The 21,049-nt window shown below is 36.3% G+C and overlaps 1 protein-coding gene across 5 annotated transcripts in view; it reads right to left on the bottom strand.

Moving 5' to 3' along the window:
- The window catches only part of spop (speckle type BTB/POZ protein), a 91,103-nt gene that overhangs the window by 19,728 nt on the left and 50,326 nt on the right, over positions 1-21,049 (bottom strand). For all 5 annotated transcript variants that reach the window (XM_016515757.1, XM_016515756.1, XM_016515759.1 and 2 more), the window contains 4 exons: positions 13,487-13,820; positions 11,989-12,110; positions 11,710-11,861; positions 2,206-2,333 (listed from right to left, as the gene is read on the bottom strand). In XM_016515757.1, coding sequence (XP_016371243.1) covers positions 2,206-2,333; positions 11,710-11,861; positions 11,989-12,110; positions 13,487-13,564 — 480 coding nt within the window. In that variant the 5' untranslated portion in view covers positions 13,565-13,820. The remainder of the gene's footprint in view (positions 1-2,205; positions 2,334-11,709; positions 11,862-11,988; positions 12,111-13,486; positions 13,821-21,049) is intronic.

Here is a 21,049-nt window from a genome sequence, read left to right as displayed (position 1 = left end):
ATATATAGATGTATATATACATCTTAATTACATTAAAATAGAACCCAGTTATTTTAAATTGTAATAATATTTCACAATATTACTATTTTTACTGTTTTGATCAAACAAATGCAGCCCTGGTGAGCATAAGAGATTTCTTTCAAAGTCATTAAAAAATCTTTGACTCCAAACTTTTGAAACGTGAAATTTTGAAGAACTGTACTGTACTTTAATCGCTCAATTTGATGCAACTCCAACGAATGGAGACTAAGGCTTTAAGCTTCAAAAAAGATGCTAGAGCACCATAAAAGTATGAGGGTAAGTAAATAATAACAATTTTCATTTTTCAGTAAACTATTCCCTCAACTTGCTACCATTTCTAAACTTGTGTGTGTGTGTGTGTGTGTGTGTGTGTGTACATATATATATCAGCAGCAGATGTTGCAGCCGTAGTGGGTCTCAGAGATATCAGTGTGGCATATGGTTGCACTGAGTGAAAGATGGCTGCTGTCAGATGGAGAGAGAGAAGTGTAGAGCTCATTTATTTACTATGAGCAATCTACCTGCTGGAGGATGGAGGTGGAGTGAGGGAGCGATGGAGAGGTGAGAAAGAAAAAGAAGAAAGAGAAAGCAAGTACAGGTGAAGGAGAGAGAAGACCTGAGAGAGAGAATATAGATTATAACAAAATTATAGAAAGAGAAATGGAATGAGAAAAGAAAAAGGTGGGTCGGACAAGAGAAAATAGCTACCAAAGTCAACGAATCATTAGCTAAAACTAATGCGTCATTAGTCAGATTTTTCATTAATCTTTAAAATCTTGAGAAAATAAACCAGAATTAGAATTAGGATCCTCTTTTTCTTCCTAAATCCCTCCATCTCACTGGCCACAATGACACCAAGTATTCCACCTCTAATGGGACCCCTCTCCTCATTAAAAACAAGAGAGAAAAGGAGAGAGAGGGAGAGGGAAAGGTATGCTCAGGCCCTTATTTAAGGAGCTAACACCTAAAAAAAGAAACCACATAACAGAGGGCAGAGAAATAGAGAGAAACACCTCAAATGTAGGCAAAAAAAAAATGAGAATGGAATTGTGGGAGGAAAACTGAGTTAAGAATGGTGCATGAAGGAAGTAAGGAGGCGGCAATGCTGGGAAATAATAATGAGACCGGAAGAGAGCGGAGAGGAGGAAGAGGAGATGGGAGAAGAAAGAGTTTGTCCATCTTGATTAGGATGTGTAAAGCTACACATTTTCAAGACAAGCAGACTAATTAGTCTTAAGGAAACCCTGTATAATTAAGTTGATTTCAGGTTCACCTGACCCCTATAAGACGTGTTTCTTTGGGAGTGTTTACATAAAGCACTTTCTTCTGTTCAAAAACAGCTAGACAGAGCGCAGCGGAATAAAACCGGGACCCTGAAACTTTTTTTATTATTGTTTTTAACACATCATCTAAACAACAGCTGTAGCAGTACGCTCAAAAAACAGTGTGAGGCATGACGCAACAACTAAAAGCATCCGTCTGAATGTCTATGACTATAGTGCAATGCTAAAGGGGGTGATTTTAAAGAGAGCTTTTAAGCAGCTCTTTCAAAACAATGCAATTCTGGGGTCTCATATCTATCGACTGTTTTAGCTGAAAACACATGTATTAAACAACAAGAACGCCCGTGATCAACCATGTATTAAACTTAAAAAAAAAAAACCTTCCCTACTACTTACACTACCATTCAAAAGTTTGAGATAATCAAAACTTTTATTTAGCATGGACGGATTACTGTCCCTTTTGATCTACCTTCTTTTTTTAACTTTTTGTTTATCAAAAAATCTATCCTTATTTTCACAAAAATATTTAGAAGCACAACTGTTTTCAACACTGATAACAATAAGAAATGTTTCTTGAGCATCAAATCAGCATATTTGAATAATTTCTGAAAGATCAGATGACACTAAAGACTAGGGTAATGGCTGCAAAAAAATTAAGCATTTTCATCACAGGAATGAATTATTTTAAAATAGATTAAAATAGAAAACAGTTATTTGAATTTTTAATAATACTTCACAATACAACTGTTTTAATGATCAATGCAATGCAATCTGGCTGAGTATAAGAGACTTTAGAACTTTAGAAAAATCAAAACCTTACAGACTCCAAACTTTTGAAAAGTAGTATATCATAAAACCTACGAAAGGAAGTGCAGCATATGATTGGTCGTGCATCACTTACCTCACAGAAGAGTGTCAATTTGTCATCAGGCAGCAGCCCGTTGGCCTCATCGAGGAGGAAGTCTCGCCTTATGAACTTCTTGAACCCCCAGTCTTTTCCTTGTACGAAGCGATATGCCCGCTGGCTCTCTGCACAAAAATGAAAAAAATACAGCATATTGGCACAAAATTGATTAGGTAGACACAGAACACCGGCCTTACTCCAGGTCTCTGTAATTATATGACCTGTTAACAAAATCTCATCGAAGGAACTTTCACCACAATATAAAACATGCACTAATTTAGTCAAGTATTAGAGTGAGGCAAGACATCTCACACATATCTCAGACTAATCTGAATCCAAATACTCTTTAAGAGGCTTTTCTGCCTATCTGGCAAGGTCTATAATCTTGCTCTCCATTAATTTCTGCATTATAACCAGTCTGATTATTCTGTGCTTTTTCACTCTCCTGCGGTTTCTCTGAAAGCAACTTAAACCTCTATGAATGCATTTGTATTTTTATAGCTACTACGTCCAAACCTTCACTCCATCTTGACTGCAGATGTTTCAGCTGACCAGCAGGATCAGGTTCACATAACCAATGCTGGAAGGTATTTTGAATTAAAAAAAGATAAGAGAAAAGAGATGAGAAGGAGAACAAGGGGAAGGGAAATAAGTGGAAGAGAAAGGAAGACAATGAAGATGAAGAGGAAGATGAAAAGGAACAAGAATAAGAAGGGAAGAATCTACAAGAGAAGGAAAAAGAACAAGACAAGAATGTGAAGAAACAAAAACAAAAAGAAGAAAAAGGAACAAGAAAGAGAAGAAAAGAAGGAACAAGAAGAGAAGAATGAACAACAAGAATACAAGAAAGTGATGCAGAATCCAGATGTGCCGACAAAAATCCTACTGGAGGATTTCTCCTTAGTCACTGCTTTCATACACAGAAGGGGAGAGAAGAGAAATGCATGACACAGGAAGTGGCGAAGAGTGAAAAAAGGAGAGATGAATAGATTCCTTTGTGCTTTTGTTGCATAGTGCGTATGTGTGACAAGCACACTCTATCAAGTGTGGCATCCTCTCTCTCTTCCTAAACGTTACACTTGTTCTAGTGAAGCATCTTTCCTCTTTTCTCTGTCGGTCGAGTGCAGCTGGGGCTCAAGTCATTGCCGGTTAATCTGCGGCTGTTTGTTTGTGTGTGTGCAGGTGTTTTAACATGGTGTGAAATGGCTTTGTGTTCAACTGTGACAGACATACAGATCTACGCAATGGGGGAGCACTGAAAGGGCAACCAAAGACATGCCTCAGGAAGACCCTTCACATCGGAACTTAAGTCACAGTAACTTTGCAATAGCTGCTGCTGGCATCCAATAGCAGAAAGGCCCATATAATACTAATTATTATGATTACTATATTTGACATATAGGGAAAAAATGCCCATTTTAGGAACATACATTTTTGAAATGTGATAATTAAGCACATGCCCACTACAGATTCTTTTTACATAGATGTAACATTACATATTTTAGATGTATTAACACTTTGAAAATTTTACATTCACATGTTTTACAATGAGAATTGGGGGATAAAGGCAGTTGAGAAATGTGCAAAATTGTCACGTAAATAAATTAATTAATTAACTAACTAACTTTGTGGCCAAGCATCACTTTATTTTTGTTAAATTAAAACAAATGATAAATGTTGTCTTTTAGTTTAGTGGAAAACTGACACATCTTCGAGATTTATATAGCGACAGAACAAGAAGTTATAGTGCAATTTAATGAGACATACATAAATGATACATCTCAAAATGGTCAAGTATCAGCCAATTTATCGGTCTAAGTTATGCCTCTGCTGAAGTATTGCTTCCAGGACTGCCCGTATTGCTCATGGGCTGTGATGTCTCGAATTGGACAGACAGGAGTGTTCACAGATGGCACGGTTTGATTCAGCTGCTTTGGAGAACATGCTGATGGACCGGTGGGTAATTAACCCTCCCAGAATCAAGGACTCCTCAGTAAATCAAGTTACTCACCTATTAAACAGGAGAAGCAGAATTTCAAAACATACATTTTCAAACCCCACACCATACGGGCATGAACACACTACAGGTGAAAGCAACTTTGCTGGTCATTTGATGACAAAAAAGGCCAAAAACAAGCATAATGTTTAAGCATAACCCTTGACCATAGATGCACATAATGGAAGACTGACTGAGAAAGTGAGAAAGAGAGAGAGAGAGAGAGAGAGAGGTGGAAAGAAGAGAGACGCTGATTGGTCTCTCGAGGAGGTCTGGGGTCAGATCAGGGCAGTGGCTAAATTTGTGCTTTCATTGGGGACGTCTAGCAACTAACCAATTGCAGTAGGGCAGGGCAAGTTCCTGTTGGCATCCAACCAAGGTCAGGCCTCTGTGGACACGAATACACAAGGAGTGTTTTAGGACATCTGACAGAATACAGCTCCAATAAAAAGGACTGACAGATGGATTATGCATATATAGAGGGAGAAGAGAGAGTTAAAGCATTGAAATAGAAAGAGCAGTCAGTGGTAATACATATTCAGGCCCCAGCACTGGGCTTTGGGGCACAGTGTCTAATGTCCTGGCACTCAGAGAGAAAGAGAGAAGGTTGCTCAGATCGCAAATGCACTAAGCATACACACACAGAACGCCAGGAAGGTCGCAAGGCCAAGTTCCGTTTGCCCATACTTTAAACCACGAAATTAATGTTTATTGCATTATTTCAGTATCATGTGTGTCACCATGATGGGGTTTAGTGTTTGTTTGAATGACACTGTGCACCTTCTATAAGTATTGCCCTCCTCATCTCGTAGAAAAGCTTTGATTCATCATGTGACTTTCTCATCACCACTAGTTTTTGGTGGCTATCAGTGCATTACAATGGTTCAAAACAGATATTAGTACTTCAATATGTTGGTTTATTAACATTACATCAGTTAATGAAATACGGTATTTTATTGTGAATTTAAGTTAAGTCTGTAAAACCTAAAATGTTGCTACCATATTTTTTTACGGTGAAGTTCTGGCAACCACAGCTGCCGGTATTTTAACGTAAATGTCACAGATTTTTTTTTACAGTGTAGATTAATTCCTGTGGGCATGCATCAATTGGCCAGAGTTCAACTAGCAAACCCTTTTAATCTGCAACACCGCAATTTCAAACTCCTTGAGAAAGACATTGAGGGTGTGAAGTAGTCTCAGCCTCGGACAAAACACCCATTGACCGCCCACAGATGACCTGATGCGTACTGCGCACACACACACACAAAAAGCTAAAGTTGGCTGAAATAGCCAGTTCTAATCCAGTTGGCTTGCACATATGCATTTTCAGGTGTCAGGATACACAGGTTTTTCTGCTGAAGAAGATTTCCTCATTGGATTTGCCAACATTTTCAAGGACCATGGCATCCAGTCTTTGAAAGAATTCCAAGAATTATACTCAAGCCACTTAGTAGAAAGCAAATTATATCTTTTAGCAGCTGGTATTTTAGTTAGATGGTCGCTTCCTGTCTATATGGGCGGTTATAGTACAGAAAAGCTGTAAAGTGGACAGATTTTACAAGAATAGTCAAAAGTCTGGCTACATGACACTAAAAAGGAAAATATAGCGAGATCTCAACAACAACAACAAAAACATCTTCGACTTACACTCTGCCATTAATAGAGAGTTCAGTAGCACAATGTCAGAACAATAATGTGAGTAAACTGACATTCTCACAACAGCATAAACACAATCCTCTAGTGTAAACACTATCCAATAATTCCTCTTACCTTGACACTCCTATACAAACAGACAGAGAGCAAAACACCTTTAACTGCCTGATATGATAAATCGATTGGGTCTGTAAAAATGTAAAAATGTCTGGTCTCAGGGTGGCCCTCGGCTGGAGTAAGCTGCAACGTGAACCACATTATTTTACTCAAACGTCCGGCTACGTATTGTTAAACTAAAAACTATATATGAGAGTAACAAAAACAGACACAGTTTAATAGCAGGTTATGAAATTAACACCTGCCACCAGCTGAATGGCAATAGTTTTAGCACGTGGCGGGTGACTTGTACGACATCTTGAATTGACTTTTGACAGGAAATGCTGTTGCTTAGAAGCAACGACACGAACTTGAATATTACATAAAACAGACAAAAGAAAAGCTATCAACGTGCATGTTGGACCTACACATCTCACCTTTAGCTTCTGCACGTTGCTGAAAAAAATTGAAATGAAATCCTCATCCTTCTGTGACTTTACAGTGAAACCGTCAGTGTTATAAATGTTGATCTATGGGAGTATTAACAGCTACGGGCCACACGGGGCTGAGAGCAACAGCAGTAAAGCTCTGTTGTGTAAATATTCATCAAACGGTCAATAGCCAATAAAGCACATTCAGAATCAATGTCTGTCAGCATGCAGTCTCATCTGAATAACTACACACAGCACGCAGTGAAAGTATCATCAACTGAGTAGTTTATATACTACCCAACATCCATCCAATCTACAACTGTGTGAATCTTTCGTTTCTTTATTAGCCCAATGCCTCTGACCTTCAGCATCTCAATTTCTAAAAGCCTGTTCACAAAAAAAGAGAGAGATATCTGAAAACAGAATAATTCATCTATATGAACTAATTCTCAGCAAGTCTAAAATATTTATTTAATTTTTTCCTATCTACTTGTTTTCTGTTATTATACAAAAGCTTGACCACCTAACACCAGCACTCTCTGTTCTGTTTCTACTTTTTATTATTTTTATTTATTATTAAAAATACCTATAAAGGACCCTATAAAATAACAATACTTTTACAGCATTTAATAATATAGGTTTATCTTCATTTCTGCACATACAGTTGACTTTAAATATTTCAAGTTAAACGTAAAATTTGACAGTTGAATTAACAACAATCGATAGTATATGTATAAAAAGTTCATTATTTCATAATCTGTAATGAATTAACTAATATTAAATGAACTTTTAATTATTAAACAGTAATGTACTTCTGATTAGCAAAAGCACATAGCAAGAGATGTTTATTGTTGTGACAAACTGAAGGCATATATAATGTGGCATAATTTTAAATATTCCTTTCATATGTCCGGCAAACCAGATCACTGATCATCAGAGAGAAACAGGTTCCTCGGCACCTCTATTTGTTCATCGTCATGCCCATGACTGACTCTGTAAACACAAGTCATGCTGCAAAGTCCCAGTGCCTTCTCACAGCCCTCTTAATTAAAGCACTTTACTTTGTTTTTATTTCTCTCTCTCCACCTCTGCTTTCCCCCCCTCCTCTCTCGTTCATCTTGCTCTCCCCCAGGAGGAGGGCAGGATTAAATTGGATTCTAAATGATCCAGAACCGACAGAGCAATTTCTGCTGCCATATTTTCATCCTTCGTCCCGCTTTAAAAACTCTCCCCATCAATGTATGGTGGCTGTCGGCACTCCCACGTCTCCGGGGATGCCCCAAGCATGTCAACCCCCTCCCCAATTCCGGAGGGGCGGGAAATGGAGAGAACGTTGAGTGGAGGAAAGAGATGGAGGAGAGGGGGGAGGGTGGGGCAAAACACAAGGAGTGCCTTCTCGCCCCTTAAGGTGCAGAAAATGAGAAAATTGGAAAATGAGAGACGGGGTTGTTCAACCTCTCATCTCATCTCGCTGCCACATTCTGGCACCCTTTTCTCTTTCTTTCGCTCCCGTTTCTCTGCCCATATGTGAGATTCTTCAAAAAGATGAGAGTGTGACTGCTGTCCGCACCTCAGTTTCATCTCTCCAGGCCTCACGGAGCTTGCTACCTTTTGTATAACATCTAATACAGGCTTGTATAAAACAAATGTTGAAGAACATTTGTTTTCAATGCTAATATGCATTTATTGTTTGTACAGCACTATAAAACATTGTTTTTAGTGAATTACAGTTCACTGTAAACAAAGATAAGAGAAAGCATTTACTGTATGTCCCTTATACACACGGGCAGAGATTTGGTGAGCTTTAAAGGACCCAGAAATTAAAGTTTTGCCATCATTTACTTTATTTCCAAATCTTTTTTTTTTTTGTCCAGCACAAAAGGTAAATATCCTTGACATTCTTTCAATATAACAGAAGTGGATGAAGACTAGATCCGTCAAGCTCTAAAATGACAAAAAAAAAACGCATTTAAGCATCAAAATGTGGTTCAGGGTTTCTGCAGGATTTTAAAGCTCAAATTTGAGACTTTTTAAGACCTGCACAAATAAAATTAATACCATATAAGCAGGGAAGGGCAGTATCTATGGTAACATTAAACGGTAAAATGATTGTAAAAAACATGATTTACAGTTCAGATACAAGTCTTCACAAAAACAAAAGTTGACCACATCTCAGCCTTTAAACAATTTTTAAGAAAGAAAAAAAAACTATGGTTAGTTAATCCATGGTAACCACAAATTAAACATGGTTTCGCTACACTAACCAGGGCTAGAAATGGGGGGAACGCGGGGGACGGAGTCCAGGGAGTGAATTTCGAGAGGGTACGACGTTCCAGCTCCAACTGGTTAGATTTTTTGGGAAATTAAAGGGATTTCTATGTTTTATTAATTCAATAGCCTATGCACATAAACGTAGCACAATATATAATAATAATCATTTTTAAATGAATCTTTTTGAACAGTCACTTGCTTCGTTCCTGAATGAATCAGCTGTTTGAACCAATCGACTGACTGAATGATTCAGTGACTTGCCGCCACCTATTTAAATAATTTAATATTTAATATAATTTTAAAGCTTAGAATCTCAGCTTTTTAATGAATGCAATTATGTTGATCAACTCTTAACGAGCACTGAGCAGTCCCTCTAAACCCGAGTGTACCGCGGGTGGGACGCCTCCCCCTCCATGAAAATATTACTAATCATATTTTTCAAACCACTGCTTTGATCAACAAAAAATGGATATAATTTGAAAGCTTAGAGTCTGAGCTTCACAATACATGTAGCCGCTTTGGCACTAATTTTCCTCCTACCTTATTTCTGTCCTGAGATATTGAATGTCAAATAAGACATATATGAAAAATTTATCTTGAACACTCCAATTTTTCTTACATTTTATCAGCTATTTCTCAGCAGGAGAATGTCCAAATGAAATACTTTTATTCTCCCTGAAAGTTCAGAAAGTTTTCTATCAAACGATACCAACCTTTTGACTCTCATTGCTACAGTCTTCGAGCTATGAGTCATCAACTCTTAACGAGCACTGAGCAGTCCCTCTAAACCCGAGTGTACCGCGGGTGGGACGCCTCCCCCTCCACGAAAATATTACTAATCATATTTTTCAAACCACTGCTTTGATCAACAAAAAATGGATATAATTTGAAAGCTTAGAGTCTGAGCTTCACAATACATGTAGCCGCTTTGGCACTAATTTTCCTCCTACCTTACCTCCTATTTAAATAATTTAATATTTCTATATTCAGAACTTATTTTAAAACATTCATCATATAAAATTGTTATTTTGAATTTAAATGCTTTCATGCCACCTCTGAGCCTCATTAAACAGTCTGTAAATATACCTAAATGCCACTTTTGTGTTCTTCTGTGCCACCTCTGTAGTGCAAAGATACATTTTTTGATATTGAATTTGATTGGTAACTTATGCTTCCTGACTGTGTCTTATTATACTAAGTGAATGTATTGTTATAATTAACAAAAAATATATAATTACACGGGGGTGCCTTTGATCTTGATACCTAAACAACATATGGTTTAGAAGAAACATGAAATAAGTTTAATGTTATAGATTATAAATGTTTTTATAATTAATTAAATCTAAAAGGTCGTCTAAAAATTACCCCAACTTAGAGTTCCCCCAGTGAATTTTGGTCATTTCCACCACTGGCACTAATCATAGTTTAACCATGGTATTTTTTTTAGTAAAACTATGGTTATACAAATGGTAGTCAATATGCTAAAAAAAACAAAAAAAACATGGTTACTACACTTTTACTATAGTAAAACCATGGTTAATTTTCGTAAGGAAAAGCTATCAATTATTAATGTAAACAACTATTATCAATCAACTATTAATTAAATATATTTTACTGTCTTAATCGTTTACATTTTTTCATACTCATATAATATGCATATTGATCTTTTCAATGTGTTATGTTTGCTTTTATAAATGTACATTCACCAGGTTTTAACATCCACGCCAGGATGTCAGAAACTATGGTTATACAAATGTTAGTCAATATGCTAAAATAAAATATGGTTACTACACTTTTACTATAATAAGACCATGGTTAATTTTCATAAGGGAAAACTATCAATTATTAATGTAAACAACTATTATCAATCAACTATTAATTAAATATATTTTACTGTCTTAATCGTTTACATTTTTATAATGCATTATCTTCTTGTTGATCCACCAGTTCACATTTACAACACTGCGTGTTTGCAGCGTAAAGCCACATGGGTTGATTTTCACATTGGTCCGATCAAAAACAGCAGCTCTACCAGCAGGAGGCGCTTTTGAAGCTGCAGAAATACTGCGGTTTCCCCGGTAACAGCAGAACACAAAGCAGTGCAGCAGCGGACTCTGAAATGTGCAGCGCTCCTGTTTATTTAATATATTCATAGCCTTTTGAAATTTAATCATCACATTCAGCCATATCGCAATTCTTGTCCCCAAATTTAAGACCTCTTGAAATCATAATTAAGACTTTGTTCAATTTAAGACTTTTTATGGCCTTAAATTTGATACAACTAAATTTAAGACTTTTTAAGGACCCACAGAAACCCTGTGGTTTAAATGTTGTGTGCTATATTCCATGTCCTCTGACGCCATACAATAGCTTTGTGTAAGGAACACACTAAAATTTCATTAAAACCTTGACATTTGCCCCAGCTGCACTTGGCAATTGATTCAGTACACAAAAAAAGGTAATAAAAAAAATGAATCATGATCATGAATCAGACTAACCCGGTTCACGAGTTTAACTCCCGATCAGTTGCAGCAGTTAAAGATTACTTAACTTTAATTCATTATTTGATTATTTTTTAATTTGATTATTTAAGATTATCGGTGAACCACCAAAATTTCAGTCTGTCACATAAATCTATCATATGGCTTCAAAACACCCGTAATATACTGTAATGCACAACATATGGAGTCACTTTATCATTCACTTTTGTTGCTTTTGCATCCATTTTGAAATTTGAAAACTACAGTCCTCATTCATTTGACATTTGCATTTTACATTATACGTTCCATGGAAGAAAAAAACTCATTGGGTTTGACATTGGGTGAGTAAATGATGGCAGAATTGTGAACTTTTGGAGAGTGCAAAAACTCTTTAACTGTTTGGAAAAAGTAGAATGTTTAGTTGTATACTAAAGCTCCTAACCAAACACACACACTTCTATTGCACCACTTCTTCTCTATACCAATAAACTCCCTGCAAGCTGACCTAACGCACACATACACATACTCATATAATATGCATATTGATCTCTTAAGAGTTTGATCGACATCTCACCCATAGCTTTGGTTTCCTCGCCCTTGGCATTAAGGATGGAGAACTTGAACTTTGCCCGAACCTCGCTCTTAGGACAGCTGACCAGGAGCAGATAGAGTGACAGATAATCTTTACTCTCTTCATCCAGACCTTTTGGATTCACTCGCAAACACCTGCTCAAAAACAAAGAATTTTACATCAACAGCTAGACTTTGTTTTATACTAAATAAAGTTTATCTGACAAGAAAAAAAAAATATTTTAATAAGATGCAAATCCTTGTGCGCTCCTCCCCGTCTTACCATTTAAGCTTGTCATTGGCCCCCGAGGAGAAGGTGGAGCTTTTGATGACCTCGCCCATCTCCTCCCGGCAGAAGCTGAAGTTGTTGATGGTCCACATATAGGAGAACTTAACCACTTTGATCTGGACAAACACAAACACACAAGAAGATAACAGACAAGACACTTCATTCTTCCATTTATCCATCTACTTTTTTCCCTTTCCTACATTAGATCCGCAAGTGTTGGCCAAGACATCAAAAAGCGACACATCAAAACCGCCTTTTATCTTAATATGTTCTGACAACAAACAGGATGGGTAGAACAAGGGATAAAAAGACCTCAAACAAAAACAGTGGGGGAGAATGATGGCAAGATAAATGAAAGCATTAATGGAACATGTTTCACTAGTCGTGGGGATTCTGAACACTCTGGAGGGTCCTGTGAAGTCACACACACTCAAAACACAGAGAAGATAACGGCCATATATATTTTTAGACAGAAATATACACCGATCACTCAGATACATACAGAGATGTTTTCTCAAACACATATTAGGTTTAGTATTATGTAATATGCTTATATTATTTATATTTTTATAAAATATTGGTAATTTATTTAAATACTTTTATTCTGCAAGGGTCTTATTGCTCAAAAGTGACAGTAAAGACTTTTATATTCTTACAAATACATTTTGTTTCAAATGAACGCTGCTCTTTTGAATGAACTTTCTACTCATCAAAGAAACAAACAAAAAAAAAAAGTTTCATGGTTTCCACAAAAATATTATAAGCAAATGTTTCTTGAGCACCAAATCAGCATATCATAATGATTTCTGAAGGATCATGTGACACTGAAGACTGGAGTAATGATGCTGAAAATCCAGCTTTGCATCACAGGAATAAATTATATACATTACAAAATATACATTATAAAACATTCAAATAGAAAACAGTTATTCTGTTTTTTTACTTGATTTTTGATTAAATAAATGCAGCCTTGGTGAGCATAATACTGCAAACATGTATTTATTTTTTCCCAGAATGAAAAAGAGCAACATTAACATTCTGATAAACTACTCCTTTTGTGTTTCACAGAATGAAGTCACAGGGATTTGAAACAACACATGAGTTAATTAACAAAGGTCATTTTTACCTTTAAAATGTTATTTCAAAACTACTTCTAATTCCATTCAGCAGAGAAAAAAAAGGATGTAGATCCCACATGGGCCTGTTGATCAGACATTTTTAGCATCGGACGAGACTTAATATGACTTAATACCAGGGGTGCTCAGATCTACACCTGGAAGATCAAGCTTCCTGCACAATTTAGTTCCAGTCTTGCTCAAACACACCTGCCAGTAATTTTCAAATAAGCCCATGAAGTTTGATTGGCTGGTTCAGGTGTGTTGGATTAGACGGGGAACTAACTCTGAAGATAGACCACCAGAATTGAGCAACCCTGTCACAGAGTATACAGATTCACCAATTGACCCAGAACCACACACACACACACACTCACCTGTGTGTAACACCAGCTTTCGGCCACAGGGCCGCTGGTCATTTCTGCAGGAGGCGGAGGACTCGGCACCCTGGACATCGCCAGTTTTGAGCGTTGGGGGTGGGGTATGGGGATGGTCACTACGCCAGCCACCGCAGGACGTCCCCGACAAAGCACACACACGTGATTTCTCACTCAAAAGCAAATAATGCTCATGCACGCATGTGTTTTTCACAGCCGCCGCCAGGATCCGGGCACACACTCGTGTTCAGCGTAACCCAGAGAACATAAAGGGAATGCAGGCAGAACCTTGAGGTGTTTTTCAGTATGCCGTCCAGTTCATTAGTTTTACAATCTGTAGCAGAGAAAACAGACAGCAAAAACAGATTGAGAATTTATTTCAAAATCTTTAAACTTCGATCTTCAAAAATAATTTAAATAAAATTAATTAAAACAATTTATTAGTAGTAGTATTAGGTCTGTGTACTTCCATTCATTTTTCAACCATGACAAAAAAAACAAAAAAAAAGAGCGCTCCGCTTATAATCACTAAAAAAACGTCACTCATTTCAGTTTAACGCGATCTCTCAAAGTTCCGTTATAATCAAGTCAAGTCAAGTCAAGTCACCTTTATTTATATAGCGCTAATCCTGTGGCAAAAACAGAGAAACAAATAGGGACATAATTAGCGTAGCTGCTGTTCCAAGCAAGCAAAATTGATTTGTTTAACCCAAACTAAAGAATAATAATAATGTGCATTTGATCAGATATAACTGCAGTACAAGATTATGATATGCATTATTTGAATGCTTGGCCAAAGAGATGTGTCTTTAATCTAGATTTAAACAGAGAGAGTGTGTCTGAACCCCGAACATTATCAGGAAGGCTATTCCAAAGTTTGGGAGCATAATCAATGAAGCTGTACACTGCACAATGAATCTCTTATTTACATCATGTTACACTTTGTTTGTTATAATGAGAGACTCCCGAGTGTGCAACACTGAACAAAACTCTTTTCAGCAGTGAGTGGATTCTAACTTAAACGCTTGGCCATTGCGTTCAAGAAATCAACAAAAAATGTTGGTCATTGGCTACACTTATCAATGCTACAAAAACACATTGAAAATAGAAACCTTTGAAGCTCTCCAGATTTCAAACACAAATACACACTGGAGCGTTTGGAAAATATGTTTCGCCAGTATCCTATTTCTACAGCTTCAACTGAGGTGCTCTTGCTTTCGTTTTGTTCCCTCTAGCACTCCCGTAAAACCGGTCCTGGATACAATTAAATGCAAAGAAATATGTAATGAGTATTTCATTCATGTTTTCAGGCATGAAAAATTATCCAGATCATAAAAACATCGAGGCCAAAGCCACGTCAGTAACGCGAGAGGGCGTTTATACCGTCTGTATAGAGACACTAAAAAAGCTAGAAATTAAATTTAGCATTTATATAGGTTACATTAAAAAAAAACAAGCTTTATATGATTTTTACGAATTTTAATGAAATACGTATTTTGAATAATGAAAATTAGTTTGTGTCTACTTATTCTATTTATCAGTGTTGGAACCATTAAAGAAAAAAGTATTTCGTTTCCGTATTTCGAAAAATGAATAGACGCATAAGTACACGGACCATAATAATATTAAATTGTCTTTACTAGTTCATGTATAAAAATGAATAATTCCATATAAAAATAAGTTAATTATTGTATTAATAAAAGTAGTATATTTCTAAAGTATTTTAAATAAATAAATAAATAATATTTTCATGATGAGTGAAGAGACCAGATAACTGATTCACCATTAACAAATTGAAATTATTTGTTAAAATTAAATAAAATTAATTAAAACACATATTACATGTAGTAGTAGTATTAAATTGTCTGTAGTAGTTCACGGATACAAATAAATAATACATAACTAATTAAAAAATATATTATTTTAATACAAATGGTATATTTACATTGATGTTTATTAATAAATGAATAAATTGTGTTTTAAAGCCATAGTGAGTGAAAAAACAATTCCATACTGTTCTACATACAGAACCCCCCCAAAAAAAACAACACTTGCTGTGCCGATTTTGTACAATGGCAAAAAAGGTATGTACGAACCACTAAAATATGCAGAATCAAACAAACCACCACATCTTGTGTACTGTTTGATCTCCGTTTGGTAGATACGTCTACATTTGCCACTGGTGTCAGAGTTAAAGCCAGATTCAGAAGCACCATCAGCAACTACAGCGAGTTTAAATCCGTCAAAGCTACGTCTTTATAATGCTGGAGGAAAAAACTATTTCTTATTTTCCCCTTGTGTGAAAAAGCCCTCCCTCTCTTTTCCAGGAGAAAAGCACATTCATCATTCTATTGGCTCTCTTGTTCATTTCCCCTCAAACCTCTGAACCTTCAACCTTTTCAATCTTTTTTCTTCAAACCAAAATATAAATAAATAAAACAGAACCTCAGGACTAATCCTTATTTTTCCTCTTGCTGCTGCTAATTAAGGCACTTTAATCGTTAGCTGGATCCACTCTAGCCATTAATGAACTGACCAGAAACACCAAACTAGCCACTTATCTAACAGTACAGTAAGTCATTAATAAGGCTAATTAATGGATATAAAAACAGTCCAAGGGAAGCTTGTGACTGATAACCAATTAAAGCAGAAAAGCAAATTTCTCGCTCCATGAATGACATTTATAAATGTTTAAAGAACACATGGTCAAAGGGCCTCACGGTCATGAGCTAGGTAGAAACATCTTTATTAAAATACATCACTTATAGGTAACTTTTTAATTTACTTCACAGAACAGCAAGATTTTCTGTGGTCAGATCAGAAAGTTATGAAGAGTTGGACATTTACCAGACACGCTGACTGGGGGACCTTTGATTTTAGCTCAACTTTAAAGAAAAAAATACAAGTATTATCCTCTCTTTTCTCAATCTGAAGCGACCTCATCACCCTTTCATCTCTCACTCCTCTCTCCATTTTTTACTGTTTTGCGCTCTTCTCTCCCCTTTCTCACTCAACCTGCACATCCCTTCGTCTGCGAGCGAGAGAGACGGAGACGTTTCTTTCCCCTAATTAGCATCTGACTGAAAGGATAGATCACGGCCCGGCGGAACCTTCTGTAAATTGTGCGACGATTTGAAAAAGAGAATGACAGAGGAAGAGTATATGGTGGATAAAAAAAATGAACAGTGTATTGTGGGGAGGAGAAAAGAAAAGAAAATATTAGGAGAATGAAAAGGTCAATTCAAAACTTTTCAGAAGTACAGAGCAACTCATCCATTTCCTAACTACACACTAGGGCCGAGTGATAGTTAAATTATAACCCAATATTTTTCAGCTATTTAACAATACAGAAAATAGATCTCGATATTTATATATTTGCTCTGAAACGGCTTAAAAGAATGATTTTTCCAATTAGAGGAAGAATCATTTTGACTGAATTGTCATTTTATCCAAGTAGATTCCAAATGTTGAAGTAAAATCTATTTAAAAATAAACGTCTTGAAGACAAGGAAGAATATGTAATAATTATTTCATAATTATAATAATTTTGGTCACAAAGCACATCCACACTGCTGACATAACCTGTTATGACTTATCCTCACTGTGCGCACAAAATAGACTCTGGCAGTCAAAATGTCATTAGACAAGCACTAACTAAACATCACTGTTTTCTTTTCTTTTTTTCAGTTTTCAAATATTTTCAGTTGCTGAAATTTGATTCCTATTAACAATTTTATTTACAGAACTCAAACTTACCAATTCACCACATTTGCTACACAAGTTAAAAGAGACAATATAAAGACAATAGACAATGTGAAATTTGTCTTATTGCTTTTATACTTGCAAGTTGTGAATCCTTTAGGAAACTTAAATAAAAAGAACTTTAAAAATAATTGTGATATTCACAATGTTGCTAAATTTTATATAGAAAAATCACCATGAAAATAAAGAATATTGGATGTATTGCCCAGCCCTATTACACACACCAAAATTAATGTTCAGAGGCAATATCCATTACCTTGCAACTCATTATTATCAGTTAAGCCAATCTCTCTTTTTTCCCTCCTTCCTTTGTGCTATTTGTTTCTGATGAAAAACACTTGTGGCATTTCACTCAGTAAAACAATAAAATATTAATCATTCAAGTCGGGGAACAAGTTGGTGTCCATTTGCAATTCAAATTACCACTGACTTCCTGCCAATTAATTTCCACGCGCGTGTCTCCCATCATGTGTCTCCAGTTATCTATTTTCTGAACTTCATTTCCAGTGGTCTTTGTATGCTCATCTATTGGCACTGTCAATGCAAACTCACCTTAGGCAACACAATATCACTCACGAATCAGCTAACAACCTTTCAGCACTGAAAACACACACACAAACAAACAACAGGTTACACTCTACACAACTGCAAGTTTAACAGGTAGGCCCTCACAGATTCAGCGTACACACAACTCTACAGGAAATCTCACGTATTTCCAGAAATCTATAATTATCTGCAAAGTTCTAGTTTGCATCCATAAAGTTTTGGTAATTTGTTTTCAGTTAGCAATAAAAGTGCAGCATGTTCAGGTGTATTTAACACACTTAAATGCATTCCACAAATTCCACAGAAAATCTTGTAATTCTGTCTGTGCCTATACAGGCGATAGCCCACACACGAACAGGATGCACACACATACACTTCAGCTGTCAGATAAGTATGAGAGAGGGAATCTGAGCATGCAGGCATACACCAGATCAAAGAAACAGCATGTTTTTACATGTGATCCTGTTCATTAGTTTGCAAACTACTCAATACGTGACTTTATAACTTGACCATGCACACATCATCTAGGGATTTAAGAGACAATGATGTTTAAACCTTAATTTCATAGCAAAGAATCCATATTTGGTCAATACACTAACAGGGCTTGATGCTTAAATTTTTTCCCAAGAGGCACTAGTGCTCCTACTTTAAAAAATGTAGAAGTGCACAAAGAACTTGGGTACAATGAAAACTGATCAGATAATTTGTTTTTCCTTACTAAAGGAATATGAGGAAACAAGCAAAATTATTTAATATATTTGAACACAAAAAAATTATACTAGGTTTTTAAATATTTCTGCTTCAAACTATATGCATTTAACAATTATGGATTTATTTATATTTTTTCTATTTAAACGCTAGATAGTTTATGTAACTGAAATACCAATAGTAACCAGAAAAAAAATATCTTCTGCATGATGCATGACTTAACTGTAAACAAGCCCCATACCATATGCTCTTATTTTAAAATGTCTTTACTACTTTACTACTATCAGTGAGACAAAATATGCACTCTTACAATCTAGAACATGCTACAATATAAACATTGTCATAATTAATCACCAGTACATCATAAGCAATCACTGGGCATAAATACACTAATTGCAAACAGCTCTAAAACAGCAAGCATGTGGAACATGCAACAGACATATATTTAAGACCTATTCAAATTAATTAAGACTTATGTTGTACCATTTAAGATGTTTAAAGCTTTTTTTATAACCTTATATTTGAAATACATTGAATTTAACACAATAAGGATCCACAGGGACCTACTTTTTTATTCACACACATACTCCTAAATGCATTTTACACATTTATTTTTAGTCCCAAATGCAAGCGAAATTCTCACACTGTCGAGCCCTGACTGATGTGTAACAATTCACAAACATAACTATGATAATCAAAATCCATTTGAAGTCAGGGTACAGCTTGTTTGGTTGGTGTGAACGCATTTTTTTCCATTGGAATTCACACCCGAGTCTGCATAAAAAGATCAGATACCCTATCAACAACATATATAATTTGCATCTTTGCACACTCCCAGACACACAAATCACAAAATAATGAATTTTTCATTGCTGCTTTCTCTGAATAAACAGCCTTCGGAGGGCAGCTCACATGCCTTGCATCCTGCGATTCATAGCAGATTCATAGCATTCACAACAGACAACGGGACATTCTGTGTGTGCACAACCGTGGTGCTAAATCTAACGGGACTACAAGTTCAATAATACAGCGAATGTGGGGTTCAATATCTGATCAAACTCGAGTCTGACCAAGCAATAGAAACAAGTGTTACAACACTCTTATACAACTGACTTGGTTAAATCATGATTAGTTTACAGCAGTGTCAGACAGCATCTGAGATCTGATCGGCTGGCACATACGAGGCAGTGGGACGAGACGGGTGCCAGGCAAGGGGATTCAGCCCTCGAGGAATTCATTACTGCAAACGTTACCCAGCCAAAATAATTAATGAATTAATGAGGGGAAGGGAGATAGAGCAAGGGAGAGAAAACACACAGCGTTTCTGCGCTGAAATTCTCTTTTAGTTGTGGCTTGAAAGAGAAACATGAAGTACAGCCCCACCCAGCAGACTCTCCCTACTTGATTGAGCTTCTTGTGAGGAAATGAGAACCATCACATGACCTTTCACTTATTTAAGCTCCTCCCACATAGAACAAGTCAACTAGACACTGTCAGAAGGGGAGTGGCTTAATATAGAAAGAGGAGGAGTTTAGCATGGGTTTGGGGAGGAGTCCACAGAGAGGATATAACTTCGGGAAGATGGGTCAAATTTCTCGAAGACATTTTTCTTTCTGGTTTAATTTTATCCAGTCTCTTTTTTCTCTCTCCACAGACACAGAATGAAAGAGATATGTTGGAAGAGAGTATCAGACTTTTTTTTTTTTACTTGACCTTATTCAAACCCCTATGCAATGCTAAAATACATTCAGGGTCAATGTTAGGTTGACATCTAAAAAACACATTTAAACTCAACATGAAATGTTGATTGCAACTCACTTTACTTCCACATGACATTTCCAAATCAAACAGGATATTCGACAAGGACATTCAAAACAAGTTTCTTCTTCTTAGGCACACTGCTCCTTCTTGGAGCATAGGCCATCGACGACTGTCCTCCAGCATTGTCTGTTCTGTGCTACCATCACCAGCAGCCCCCATCCCATTCCTGTCAGCTTGACTTCTGCATCCAGGTCATTACATTTTGATGTGATGAAAAAAAAAGATTGTTTTCTCTCCTTTGAAATAAGTTGTAAAAATGAATCTCAAATTATCAGGAACATGTATTAGGAAAATAAATTAAGTCAATTCAGACTTCATGCTGACTTTATGATGCATCGATGGACCTCAGTCAGATTAGATTCCATGAAAACGACTTGCCAATTCAAAGTTCAGCTGACAAAACATGCAACACCTTTTCACTGAACGAAAAAAAAAAACTACTATGGAAAATGAATGCTAGACGTGACCTTAAACCAATAAGTGTGTTAGGCATCCTTGGTAAATATGAGCAAAGGCAGCTGTGAAAATAATTCTGCATCGTTTATCCTTTTGATCTTTCATTCAATAAATTCACAAAATTCTAACCTATCATTGAAGTAAAACAATGGAAAGTGGTGGGAAAATCTCATTATGAAATAAATGTTTTTCTCTAGTTCACATTGTCCACAATTATTGCAAAGTCCTTTTCCCAAGATAACAGCTCTGAGTTTTCTCCAATAATGTCTG

This window comes from Sinocyclocheilus rhinocerous, unplaced genomic scaffold, assembly GCF_001515625.1.
Source record: "Sinocyclocheilus rhinocerous isolate Xijiao unplaced genomic scaffold, SAMN03320098_v1.1 scaffold1709, whole genome shotgun sequence".
NCBI lineage: Eukaryota > Metazoa > Chordata > Actinopteri > Cypriniformes > Cyprinidae > Sinocyclocheilus > Sinocyclocheilus rhinocerous.
Note: the sequence above shows the minus strand (reverse complement) of the source record. Positions and strands in the feature narration are given on the sequence as shown.